This window comes from Amia ocellicauda, chromosome 15 (assembly GCF_036373705.1).
Source record: "Amia ocellicauda isolate fAmiCal2 chromosome 15, fAmiCal2.hap1, whole genome shotgun sequence".
Lineage (NCBI taxonomy): Eukaryota > Metazoa > Chordata > Actinopteri > Amiiformes > Amiidae > Amia > Amia ocellicauda.
This window is the reverse complement of record NC_089864.1, coordinates 8,385,147-8,398,940: the sequence shown is the minus strand read 5'-3', so window position 1 is coordinate 8,398,940 and position 13,794 is coordinate 8,385,147. Positions and strand designations below refer to the sequence as shown.

Sequence of the window (13,794 nt, the reverse complement as noted above, 5' to 3'; positions counted from 1 at the left end):
GAAGTGCTGTAACACAACACAATGTGACAAAGTCCACAGGCTGTGAATAATTCCTATATCCACTGTATATATAATGTAAACACATTTAGTATCTTTGATGGAATATATTTTTTTGTTTGCAAACTAATCAACTTCTGTGTCACTGTTGCTTTAATCTGTGAGTCGAGAGCTCATTTTGATCTGTCAGCACTTAGCCTAATAAGGAGTTCTGCCCTTGTCTGTTGATACTTCTCAAACAATCGCAGGCCTGCAACATGAAATGAGCTTTTTAACTATTTGAATGAATGGAAAGGCTGTGAACGTTGAGCCAAGCTCAGAACAGTGAAATTGACAGAATGTACTTCTTCAAACAAATGTATTTTGCTTATTCTCTCTCTCTCTCTCTCTTTGGATTTAGAAGTCTTTCATTTTTGTATATACACACACACACATACATAATTATATTTTGTTGATCCATTGTTTACTAACTGTAAATTAAAATGGTCTATTTTGGTTGAGAATGGCTTAGGATACCAGCACTATAATCACTTCTGTTCCCACAGAAGAACAACCACAAAAAGCAACTCAAGCAAATTTAAAATATGCTCTAAGCAGCTTATAAATAACTGTGTAAAATAATGTGTATCCAAATAAATTAAAATGTTTTTATTATTGTATTATTAATCCATATGTATATTAATAATACAAAGCACAAATTAAGGTTAGTGCCATTCACTTGAATTCAGGTCCTTGAGATCCTTCAGATTACTGACCAACATGATGGTGCACGAGGAGAGCGTTCACTCATGTAGTAGTCAGGTTATACTGAGGGGTTATATAAGTACAAGACTGTGTATATTTATGGGGATAAAGCCCCTGGGAGCACGCATGACTGCTCAGATATCTAACAGCTCCCTGGCTTTAAATACAACTGGTTTTGTTTCTGCAGATCTCAGTGGATGGATTTAGACACATAGCAGGTGGATGCAGTTGGCTTCAACACCTGGAATTCAATGACATGCCAACTCTTACAGACAGCTGTGTACTGGTAAGCTTATTCATTATAGGTATATGTATATTCAAGATCTGTTTCTGTATATCAGTAAGTCTGTATTATCAATGACTCACAGTCCTTGTATCTTCTTTGTTTTCTGTTCCATATACATGCACAATCAATGGTGTTTATATAAAACATATGCATATTCTGCATCTTGCATGTTCTATAATGAAAGAGAGGGCCAGACACCTTCCTCGGATGTGAGACGTTTGAATGGTACTCTGGGGCTTATTTCACTGGTTATGAGTTTTCATTTCCAAACACATGTTTTTTGTGTTAATTCTTCTTCATTTTCTCAGGGTTTTTCCATGGATAGCTGCCAACACACAATGAAAATGCATTGTTTCCATAAAACTGGTATTGTCTTATTGCATAGCAGCATAACGTATGCAATAGATATGACCTGTAGTACTGATTTATTAAAGAGCTTTCAAGGACATTATGTATCCATTATTATGTTTTGGTGTTCCTGTCTGTGGACACAATCAAAATACAAATGTTTGTTTTCTCTTTTACAAATGTTTATTGTCTTCTCTTTTAAGTGAATGAAAATGTTGTGAAACAGATTACAAGAGGCCTTTCCTGTCATTAATTCTGGGGGACATCTAAGATTGACTGCATGTACAGTGAGGGAAAAAAATATTTGATCCTGCTGATTTTGTACGTTTGCCCACTGACAAAGAAATGATCAGTCTATAATTTAAATGGTAGGTGTATTTTAACAGTGAGAGACAGAATAACAACAACAAAATCCAGAAAAATGCATTTCAAAAAAGTTATAAATTGATTTGCATATTAATGAGGGAAATAAGTATTTGACCCCCTTCGACTTAGTACTTGGTGGCAAAACCCTTGTTGGCAATCACAGAGGTCAGACGTTTCTTGTAGTTGGCCACCAGGTTTGCACACATCTCAGGAGGGATTTTGTACCACTCCTCTTTGCAGATCCTCTCCAAGTCATTAAGGTTTCGAGGCTGACGTTTGGCAACTCGAACCTTCAGCTCCCTCCACAGATTTTCTATGGGATTAAGGTCTGGAGACTGGCTAGGCCACTCCAGGACCTTAATGTGCTTCTTCTTGAGCCACTCCTTTGTTGCCTTGGCTGTGTGTTGTGGGTCATTGTCATGCTGGAATACCCATCCACGACCCATTTTCAATGCCCTGGCTGAGGGAAGGAGGTTCTCACCCAAGATTTGACGGTACATGGCCCCGTCCATCGTCCCTTTGATGCGGTGCAGTTGTCCTGTCCCCTTAGCAGAAAAACACCCCCAAAGCATAATGTTTCCACCTCCATGTTTGACGGTGGGGATGGTGTTCTTGGGTTCATTCCTCCTCCTCCAAACACTGCGAGTTGAGTTGATGCCAAAGAGCTCGATTTTGGTCTCATCTGACCACAACACTTTCACCCAGTTCTCCTCTGAATCATTCAGATGTTGGCAAACTTCAGACGGGCCTGTACATGTGCTTTCTTGAGCAGGGGAACCTTGCGGGCGCTGCAGGATTTCAGTCCTTCACGGCGTAGTGTGTTACCAATGGTTTTCTTGGTGACTATGGTCCCAGCTGCCTTGAGATCATTAACAAGATCCTCCCGTGTAGTTCTGGGCTGATTCCTCACCGTTCTCATGATCATTGAAACTCCACGAGGTGAGATCTTGCATGGAGCCCCAGACCGAGGGAGACTGACAGTTATTTTGTGTTTCTTCCATTTGCGAATAATCGCACCAACTGTTGTCACCTTCTCACCAAGCTGCTTGGCGATGGTCTTGTAGCCCATTCCAGCCCATGTAGGTCTACAATCTTGTCCCTGACATCCTTGGACAGCTCTTTGGTCTTGGCCATGGTGGAGAGTTTGGAATCTGATTGATTGATTGCTTCTGTGGACAGGTGTCTTTTATACAGGTAACGAGCTGAGATTAGGAGCACTCCCTTTAAGAGAGTGCTCCTAATCTCAGCTCGTTTCCTGTATAAAAGACACCTGGGAGCCAGAAATCTTGCTGATTGATAGGGGATCAAATACTTATTTCCCTCATTAATATGCAAATCAATTTATAACTTTTTTGAAATGCGTTTTTCTGGATTTTGTTGTTGTTATTCTGTCTCTCACTGTTAAAATACACCTACCATTAAAATTATAGACTGATCATTTCTTTGTCTTTTGGGCAAACGTACAAAATCAGCAGGGGATCAAATACTTTTTTCCCTCACTGTAGATTGTGGTATTTTAATTAGGTTTAATTTTGACTTCAAAAGAGGTTTCATAGTGAAAGTGCTGTTTTCAGTCTTTCTAAGCAAAATCCTTTATTCGTGATTGATGTTCTCACTGATGTATATTCAGTGTAAGGATTTGAATTGTATTACATGTGTTGCGTGTATTGTCTATGGAAGCGAAGTCCAATAATTTTGCATTGTTTATCCTCCTGGAGGTTAGAAAAACAGATGCTGCATAAATTCAAAAAGTCTGTTATTAGATCTTGAGTTTAATTCTTGTATGCCTTCTCAACCCATTTTTTATTTTTATGTTTTAAGAATCAAGTTTCCATAAATGCATTTTTAACTTTTGACAACACTAATGTCCTCTATGATTTGCTTTCTTTCTCTTTTTCTGTTGGAAAAATAAACACATGCTAGCTCTGAAATTCAGGATAATGAGTTTTAAAAGTTAAACAAATCATATATTGCGTGTATTTATGTGAACAGTGTGGTTTTATATACAGAGCAAACACATCCAGTAAGAAAATATGGTTTTCTGGGCTTTTTTGCTGACATACGGTTTCCGGTTGGACCACCAAGTTACATATCATGCTCCCCATGAGGACACTTGGCTAAGTTAACTCTGGCAGTGCAGGGAATGACAAAGAGACAGAAAAACATTTGGGTTTAAATAATTCCACAGCCAAGCATTATTAATAATTGTTATTCTACTATTCGAGTTTACATGATAAGAAATAGCCAGAACGTTGGTGCCAAAAATGACATTTTAATTAACAGCCACTTAGCCATTGTGAATACAGGGAGGTTTGCAAAATACCTGTTCTATTCAGTTTAAAGGTCTTCCGACAAAATATGAAAGACCTCAACTCATGCATCAGGCGTCCCATAATGTTTAATATAGGCGGGCAGAGCGCTACTGGTGGGACACAATTTGGAGTGATTTATTGCTCTGCAGATGCCTGTGTGTAAGCTGCTACTGTACACATGTGCAGCATCGCAACGATCAGCTGCTGCTAGCGATTCCCATGTATGACATTTCTTCTCAACAAGTGACAGTGACAGACAGGCTTGCTGAACACACAAGTTCTAGAGCTGTCATCCCATATGCAGGACTCCTATATGTATAATTTCTATATTATACATGTCCAGTGTATTTTGCATATAGTACAAATGTATATCAATATATATACATATACATTTATCATAAAGTTCCATCCGTGCGGGATGAAGATTTTTTCTATTTCTTTCCCGACCGCTGTGTGAATGTCCTGCCAAACAACTGCACTTAAACAGACCGACAATCACATATCTCATCTCAAAGGTATATCGACTCTTTTCCAAGTCAGGTTTTGTTTGGATAGTCAGTAAGGAATGCAGATTACAGTCTCAGAAGCCCCACATAAATTAAATGTGCACATAAACGACAGCAGAAAACATACTGCCCACAGAGCAGCATAAGAAGAGTTGACCACCCTGTCTCTTCTCCTGTTCATAGGCCTTAGTTTCCAAATGCAAGCTTCTGCACACAGTCTCCCTCCTGGACTCCCCTCACCTCTCGGACAACGCCTTCAGGGCCGTGGCGGAGGTGTGCAAACTGAAACAAATCAAGATCGAAGGTCAGAGACCGGTCGAGCTTTTTCGGTGCTTTTGTCGTCTTTGTGCAGAAAGCAGAGACCATTATCTCAGGGGCATTTGGACAGCTAAGAGTGTTTTTTAATTGGGAGTTTAAGGGTTCATATACACCTATCCATTTATTGAATAACTCTGCTTATTTTCCAGGACCTCCAAACAGTTGAATATGATCAAATGTGTATTCTGGAAACCTTTTATAAATGTAGGAAGGTCTCTGACACTTCAGTGGCTATCCATTGTTGGATTTTCCTGAAAGTAAAGAAAGCATCACAGGAAGTTACCTTGTGACCTAAAATATCTGTGAATTAAACAAGTATATTTATGTATTATTAGTAGTAGTAGTAGGCAGGTGGGTAAGGGTATTTACTATTCTATTGGTGTATTCATAAGAACTCCTTAAGTAAGGGTAAAATAAACGGGTCTGTAGCAGCAGTGACAGTTAACTGTGCAGAAAAGAATGCATCCCTTCTTCCAATGCTTTCTATAGCTCTGGCATTTCTGAGCAGTTTTGGATTTCACACGACCCCTTCCTCACAAGTGGCCATATCGGAGCTCTCCCTGGGACAGTGAGGTCATAGCAGGACCACCCGACTCTGGCATGTGTGTCTGTTAGGAGATTAAGGAATTACATTAACATATTATGCAACATGTTAAAATACTGCTTATTTTGCACATTTTTGTTATTTATTATAAGTTAATTTTTTTTTATTCTTCAACAAGTATTTCCTGCTAACACTAGTTCTCCTTCAGTTGATTGATTGGCTTCAACTGACATGAAACAAACATGTTAAGAAAACATACTTTGTATCTAAACATGTAATATATTCCTCTCTTGAAATGTGTTAATTGTAAAATCATATTATAGATGTTGTAACTTCCTTTCTTACTGTCATTATTATGTTTTGCCATCATGAATGATCAATTAAGTTGTGGTCTTTCCACAGGCAACGATCGCATGACTGACACCAGTTGGAGGGCTTTCTGTAAGACCTCTCCCAGCCTGAGTCACATCTATGCAGCGGACTGTCCCAAAATGACTGACATCAGTCTGAAAGCAATGGGGTCTCTAAAGAACCTGACCGTGCTCAATGTTGCGGACTGCATTAGGTGACGTATGTGTATCACGTCTGCTGCCAAAATGTGTAATTGCATTTAGAAAATACTCTTGACATGATGTGTATGCAATATTATATTATAAAGATGAAATAGTATCATATATTAAATGTTTTTTAAAACATCCCATCACTGAGCTCATCAAAATGCAGAAGGATGAGCTCACACAATATTTTTCTCGCCTTATCATGTCCTTCTTGGGGGAGTGAATCAAGCCCTCACAAATCTCCCCCCTCAGGCTCAAAGCCAATGTAATATCCCACGGTTGCTCACTGCGGAACGAAGCCTGAGCCTGCTTGTTTCCAAAGACAGAGAGAAGACTCACCACACTTACCAGAGTATTGCAGCCCACAATAGTTGGGGTAATATTCTTGATAGACCAAAGTTTACACACTCTGGTGCCAAGAAACTAACAGTCACTGAATGGACAGTACCTGAGTCCATTAAATGAAGCCGAATCATTTATGTTTCTTGTCATAAAGTTTACATTTTATGGTTTTCTCACTCACTGGGCAGGTAGAGGTTCCAACACTTTTCTTTCCTTCTTTTTTTTCCCCCTGTAGCAGCGTTTTAATGATTCTGGTGCTGCCAACCTTTTTCATTATTTGTACCACCTTCATTATAAAATAGTTAATACAAACTCTGGTTGCGATAGGAAGAATCTGAATAAATGGTTGATTTTTAATACACTTTTGTAAAATCTAAGGACAAAACATTTAGTTTTACTTTCTTAGCGGGCCTCCAGTATCATCTGTAAACAAAGTGAACTTCTTAAGTGTTTTTAATTGAAGGATTCCTAGGTTTCTTCTGTTTACATTTGTAAATTAAATATAGAGCATTAGCGCACGGTTGGATTACATGGCCTCTATAAACTGTGACTCTTATAAAGTGCAGTAAAGCACAGTAGGATACACACAGTAGGGAAACTATGCAAAACAAAGATAATTCATATTGTAAGCTTGAGAACACCACGAGAAAACAGTGGCAAATAGCATGCCAATCGACTGTGCTAAATATCAGTTTTTAACTGTTTAGTACTGGTTTTCTTTGAATGTTTTATTGTTTTTTAACAATCAACTGGGGAGGCTTAATTGCTGCCTATACTTACAAAATGCACAACATTATTATAAAACAGGAAAAGAAAAATGAGTTTAATTCTATATTTAAAAAAAGATTCAGGACCAAGTAATGTGAAATGAGGACAACGCACGATTCAAATGGACCTGCTAGACTGTTGAACAACAGTTTGGAAAACATGATTATTTAAATCTCATTTCACATTTTCTTTAACAGCTTCCCCAGCGATAGAATATTTACACAGCTGGGCATGATTTGGGAGATGCCGTTTTAGGTGCTTTTCATTGTAAATGCAGGAGAAGCCCAGAGAGCCAGTTCCAGCTCAGCCAAGGATTGGATATGTTGTTTTAACCTCCTAGGCGTTTATCGGTTTCTAAAATGGTCTACTCTGTCGGAATCAAACATCAGGCTTCCATGTCTTTATTATTATTAATATTTCAGTAAAAAGATTGTTTTTCATTGTGGTATCTGAATGTTTCTGGCAGTGCCACCCATGAGCTGTTGTGAAATCTGAAACAGTGTGGAGTCAGCGCCACACTGAGCTTTCATCTTGGTTTTGTCAGAGGGATTTAAAAAGAAACTAGAATCCATAGAATGCCTAGATATTAATATAATGTGCTAAAAACTGGAAAGGCCTGGACTGAATCAAAAGGCCCGTCTGTTGTAAATTAAAAGCACCATCTTCGATGTTTGCAGTTGGTAGAAGGAGGAGTCGTCTGTCAAACCCAAAGCTGCCAGTGTTTGAGCTGTAAGATGCTATTAGCTGGTGCGTCAATGTCAATTTTCTTCAGGTCTAAAGCAGCTCTGTGGGCGAAACTCAAATGTGCTGCTGCTGTTGGTTTCAGGCTGAGCGACTCGGGGGTTAAATACTTGGTGGAAGGCCCGTCGGCGGGGAAGATCAGAGAACTGAATCTGACCAACTGTGTGCGTGTGAGTGACGTCTCTCTGCTCAGGATGGCCCAGAGGTAGGAGCCACTCCATTGACTCAGAACCGAAGTCCTGAAACCATTTGATATCGCCACGTGAGATTTCCTTTCTTTCCTCAGGTGCTCCGGGTTGACCCAGCTGAGTCTGTGCTACTGTGAGCATCTGACCGACTCTGGGATCGAGTGGCTGGGAGGACTATACTCCTTAGTCTCGATTGACCTTTCAGGAACCAACATCCAAGACCAGGTAGGGCCAGAGAGAATGTGGCTGAGTGTCATAGGCCACTCTTTTCAACAATTAACCACAGTCCCCAAAATCCAGCCATCCATTGGTTTTCAATTACTGGTTCATTCAGTACAGGGTGTAAGTGAGACAAGACACAGGGCAGGGCAGCACATACACTGGACAATTTGGAGTAGCCTATTAACCTAAGTAGCATGTCATTAGGATGTGGGGAGGAAACTGGAACATGGGGGAAACGCACGTGGCCCCGGAGAGGACATGTAATCTAGACACACAAGGCCGGAGTCTAACCCGGGTCCCAGGATTTAATTAGAAAAAATCTGTTCTTTATTAATGGACATCAAACACAATCACAAGCTGTGTTTTTGTGTCAATAAAGTTCCAGATGAATATGTATTCACATGTTTTGGAACAATGAGTTTCAGCAGACACCAGGTTGTGTGGGGGGTCTGCTTGTGAAACTCTACAGCAGTTGTCTTATACATTTAATCCTATAATGGAAACTTTGCTTTGGAGAATCAAGTCCTGTTCACTCAGCACAGGATCCTTTCAGTATTAGTCATTTCACCGGCCCTTCTTCCATAATAGCAACAGCTTGGTTTCGGTTAATCAGTGTAAACGTGTAACAATAAATGTGGCCACTAACTGGAAAAGAATGTGATACCAGACATCATACATTTAAAAAACACAAGGAGAGTTGAAGCAGCACTTCCCCCTTCAATGCAGCTGTCACCGGGAATTAATTCCAGCCTTTATTTATGCATTTTCAATTTCTACTCGTGTGCCGCGGCTTCAGAGCATTGTGCAACTCTAATTTGCTTTCTCTGGTATACTCCTTCCTTAGCCTTCTTGAAACACATGGCATATGGCCTATATAGGGGAAACAAGTCCTCGTGATATGTTGCAGATTGAAAAGTTGAGTTGAAATGCTGTGTGGAACATGTTTTATACGTAGTTGGGCGCTACATTTATTTGAACTGATCCTATTCGACCCTTTACCTTAGAAGACTTTGAATATTATTCCTTTGTCTTGAGTACTGAGTGGAAACAGCTGCAGGGACTCACACACGACACTGGTGCAACAAGTGAGACGTGACCGAAGCGTAGATAATGCGCGGTACTCCTTTAACAGCGTTGTTGCTTTTGCTCTGTCTTCGAAAGTCAAGTCTAATGTCTAGTCTAGTTCTAATGAGCTGGAGAAAACCCTGCTGGCTTTCATCTCCCCCAGTGTTTTCCATCTATAGTTTCAAAGAGGTAATGGAAAGAGATCTCACACTAAGGGAGTTGTAAATGGTTTTTCTTTACTAGATGTATGGTGATTTTATGAGCCCTAAATGTTGGGCTGCTTTTTAATTAGAAACGAGTTGGTTTTCCATCAACGTGCTGATGTATGTTAACTGAAGTGCCACGTTGTACAGTAGCTTATTAATGCGACTCAGTGTAGTGTGTATCTACACAACTGTACACAGGCCTGGTGATTACCTAGAAACTGAAGCCCAGACCCTGTCAAAACTGTGTACATGGCTGTGTCCCCATTTCAAAGACAAATTTCAGTGATATGTAGGGTAAGAAATCTCAGCGGGCATTTAGATGTTGTTTACAAAGTGTGTGCAAACTTGTCTGTGTGTGTGGGTGGCAATTCCAAGTCCAAAATGTTGACATTGGGTGGTAGACCTGGCCATTCTGGTTGTAGAGACTAACCATTACAGAGGAGACTTCATCACTGCTTTTCCATATTTTCCTGACAGGGTTTGGTGGCTCTTGGCAACAACACAGCTATAAGGAAGTTGACCATCTCAGAATGCCTCTGCATCACTGATATTGGAATCGAGGTTCGTACCTTAAAGATAACGAAGCACCTTCACTGCCTGCACAGGAATTCAGTCTAAGCTAAAGCGATGAGTGCCACGGCCAAGAGAGAGTTCAGAACAACAGTCAGTGTTGATCTATGGACACTTTTGAAAGCTGTGCAGACCTTGTTTCAATGATGAAATGCAGTTATAAACTGTTCTCCCACAGATATACTTTAAGGATCCAGAATTGTTTGTAACCTCCACCAATTCAACTTGCTTTCGTGAGACTCAATTATCTATTTAACTTCCTATTGGTCTTCCTTACACCCAAGACATCCCTAACCTATGTTTAGCCAAGGTCTGTTCAGAAGTGTGAATCTATAAGAAGATTGATACCAAATCCAAGTCGAATGCCTTTTGCATGGAAGATATATAGCATTACACAACACTTCCCTAATAAGGAGCATTAAAAGATTCCCTCCCCTCCTGATCTAATAGACCCAAATAATACGGTCCTGCTCAGTTTATCCTTGAGTGTTCACAGTGATCAATGACATATCGCTTCTCCTCGAAAGGTAATTTGTATAGGTTCTGTTCCACATCTGATTTACATTTCATACTGGGCTCTGGTCAGCTTTCTGGAAACTTCATTTACTGTCACAAACATCAGTCTTAACAGTTTTAACATCAGCTTCGTTTTGACAAATGTATACACATGGCAGGAAAGGGACATGATGTGGACATCTTGCACCTCGCGTTGATCTCTCGCCAACTGACAGGTTTTCGTTTGTCGGTTTAAGTCTGAGTGACTCATGAAGCAGGCACACCTCCTCAGTTTACCACTGGAATGTATTTTTCATGCAGTGAAGTTTTCTTGGAGGCAGAGGAGTGGAGGTGGGAAGAGATGTAAGGCAAAGTGGAGAGCTCTCTGGCAAACGACAGTCCTGTTATATGGAGTGTCAGTTATGTGTGAAGAACAACAATGCAGAGACAAGTGTCAAAATGGCCGTTAGTCATCAGCCAGACAGAAACCAGAACGTTTCCTGTAATTCTCCTCTGATTTGAAGGGATGGTATTCAATCTCATTGTAGTGAATCACATTTTCAATAACATATCAGCCCAGGTCTTGCTCAGGTCTGTAGTCTGTGGTGATGTTCTTTCTATTTTCACGTTCTGTGCCTTTTATCACTTCAGATTAATGAGCCCTAATGAGGCTTTGTCGAATGAAGTGTAATGCATTTCGATTTGGCTGGAACTCACTTGGCTGAGGGCACGATGGCCTGCCTGTGTAGCCGTGGCATCGAAACCCCCCAACGGTGGGGAACAGCCAGAGAGTTCGCTGCAAAGGCGGTGTTTGTGGAGAATAGCGGGAAAGGATGCTGGGAAAGTAATGTTTGAGACCCATATTTATACGAGCTGTGGGCTGAATTAGGGTCAGACCCTTCTCACGAAATCTCATTTATAACTCCAATAAAATGGCAAAACACACCTACAGTATTGTGGCATGATTGCTGTTGATTGAGGGGACACTTTTATCTCTCCATAAACAGTTCCACAGTGGACTATAGCCACAGATACTGACTACAGATGGGCAAGAAAAAACATTTATTAAACTGGACATTTGTAGTCTATACAGGATATTGACATTTTGGAAGAGTAACAGATGCTTTAAAATCCCAGCCATACTGTCCCTATTTTTAATAATTTTAGATTTAATGTATAACCGTTTTCTTTTCTTTTTTACATTTTTGTACATACTCCAAAATTAAAGGACTCTACTGGGTTAAATAAAGTTTCCACAGTCTTCTTTACCATGCATTTTTATACATGGACTTCAAACATATAATTTTTTATTTGAATAAGACTTCACTTAATTTGCACTTATATATATTTTCAAAGAAAACAAATAACTGTTACTGCACGAGAGCAATGAAAAACAGACTGTCTGCAGTTGTTTAGGGTGGAGAGTTGTGCTGCTGTATCATCTTGAAAATCCACATATTGTGCATCTGTTTTAGTTTTCAATCTTATGCCAAATATCTGAATTGGGCTATATCTCTTCTTTATGTATAATCAGGGTTAGTCATCTAACCCCTGGAGGATTAGTGTTATATAAAACCAACCAACCAACCAAACAATACATAACAAATACATCATATGCTGTAATTTTCAGACCACTTCAGACTCACAGTTGATAATAAATATGCCATCTTCTATTGCAGAAATTCTGCAAGCAAGTCAGAGATTTGGAGCACCTGGATGTGTCTCATTGCCTCTCACTGACAGACCAGACTATTAAAATGCTGGCATTTTACTGCCGCACTATCATCTCGGTCAACATTTCTGGATGTCCAAGAGTACGTTTGTGGGGATTTTTGGTTTTAGGTTTTATATTTTGCAGTGCTAAAGAAAAGTCAATACTGTCCATTCCTTCCACGATACCTATAATCATTTTCTATTTTTTTTGTGATGGAAAAACTGGGGGATGTTGGTTTTTTTTGTTTTCCTTTTTCAGTGCAGGAAATCCTGACATCTGTTTAGGCTGGGAACAGTCCTCTTTTCTCTTTATTTTTCTTGAAATATCATTAGGACCACATCACTGGCTACTTCAGGCTACTGCCTTGAATTCTGGAGGATGTGAATGAAAAAACACAAAAATCAAATCCCATAAAGGCCCCTTTAAGTCCAACGAAGTTAAGCAGAACATCTCAGAATACGAAGCAAGAGTTCAGTTATCATAAACAGTTAATCTGAAGTGTGATCGTGCCACTTTGCCTGACTGAACTGGAGGATTGTTCTTTGTGGGTTGCTTAGTCAAGCAGGGGCATATTCCCGCAACAAATCATGATATCCCCCACTGAGAAACAGCCAGGAGACGGCACGGAGAGAGCCAGGCTAGACCCTTGATGTCCTGTGCTCAGCAGTTAGGAATGCTCAGCTTTAGTCAAAGACTCGGAGTAGATACGGCACGATGGGACTGGGGATAGTCCGAGATCTAGTACATCCGTGCGCTACTCTGAAGGGGAAGGTTTCCACCACCAAAAAAATAAGTAGTATCTCCGGAAACCATTCAGATCAAGTGGCTGCATAATCATGATGGTTCGGGACTTATCTGGGATGCACGGGTTCCAGAAAAAATAAAAATCTTTCCATTTATTCACCACTGTACAGACATAATTAATTCCAAAGCTGTTATAGATATGTAACAGCTGTTTCTTCCTCCCCCCCATGACTCACCAGATGACAGACATGTGCATCCAGTACTTAACAGCGGTGTGCCATTATCTGCGGGAGCTCAGCGTCGCCGGCTGCGTGCATCTCAGTGACCGGACGCCCAGGCTGTTGCATAAAGGGGGCCGCCGACTGAAGGTCCTCAAAATGCTCTACTGCCGGGGCATCTCGAAGTAAGTCCTCTGCGTTGCGTTTGTCCGTTGAGACGTGAACTGGGTCGCATAGAGGCTGAAAGTGAGCACTGATTCAATTGTAGTAATGTGAAGGGACAAATTTAAAATTTAAGGCAAATCGTACTTTTGTAATTTCTTTTACATCAAGACCGGGTTACTCCTGGGTCCTGGTGCACATAAGGACACAGTAGAACATACGACATTCGCTGCAACATCCTTTAGATGAGTGACAACAAGGAAGGTACGCTGAAGTAAAACAGCCGTTGTTGTGACTTGACTGATTTGGTGTGACCGAGTTCTTTTCAGCAACTCTACAATCAATTGCGAAACACAAAGCTGGTCATTTTATATAAATGCA

At 40.3% G+C, this 13,794-nt stretch overlaps 1 protein-coding gene across 1 annotated transcript in view; it reads left to right on the top strand.

Annotated features, from left to right (window-relative positions):
* fbxl13 (F-box and leucine-rich repeat protein 13) overlaps window positions 1-13,794 on the top strand; it is a 40,824-nt gene that overhangs the window by 26,028 nt on the left and 1,002 nt on the right. The window contains exons 13-20 of the mRNA XM_066723505.1: window positions 929-1,027; window positions 4,743-4,863; window positions 5,824-5,986; window positions 7,915-8,034; window positions 8,116-8,242; window positions 9,988-10,071; window positions 12,255-12,389; window positions 13,273-13,436. Of these exons, the coding sequence (XP_066579602.1) occupies window positions 929-1,027; window positions 4,743-4,863; window positions 5,824-5,986; window positions 7,915-8,034; window positions 8,116-8,242; window positions 9,988-10,071; window positions 12,255-12,389; window positions 13,273-13,436 (1,013 nt within the window). The remainder of the gene's footprint in view (window positions 1-928; window positions 1,028-4,742; window positions 4,864-5,823; window positions 5,987-7,914; window positions 8,035-8,115; window positions 8,243-9,987; window positions 10,072-12,254; window positions 12,390-13,272; window positions 13,437-13,794) is intronic.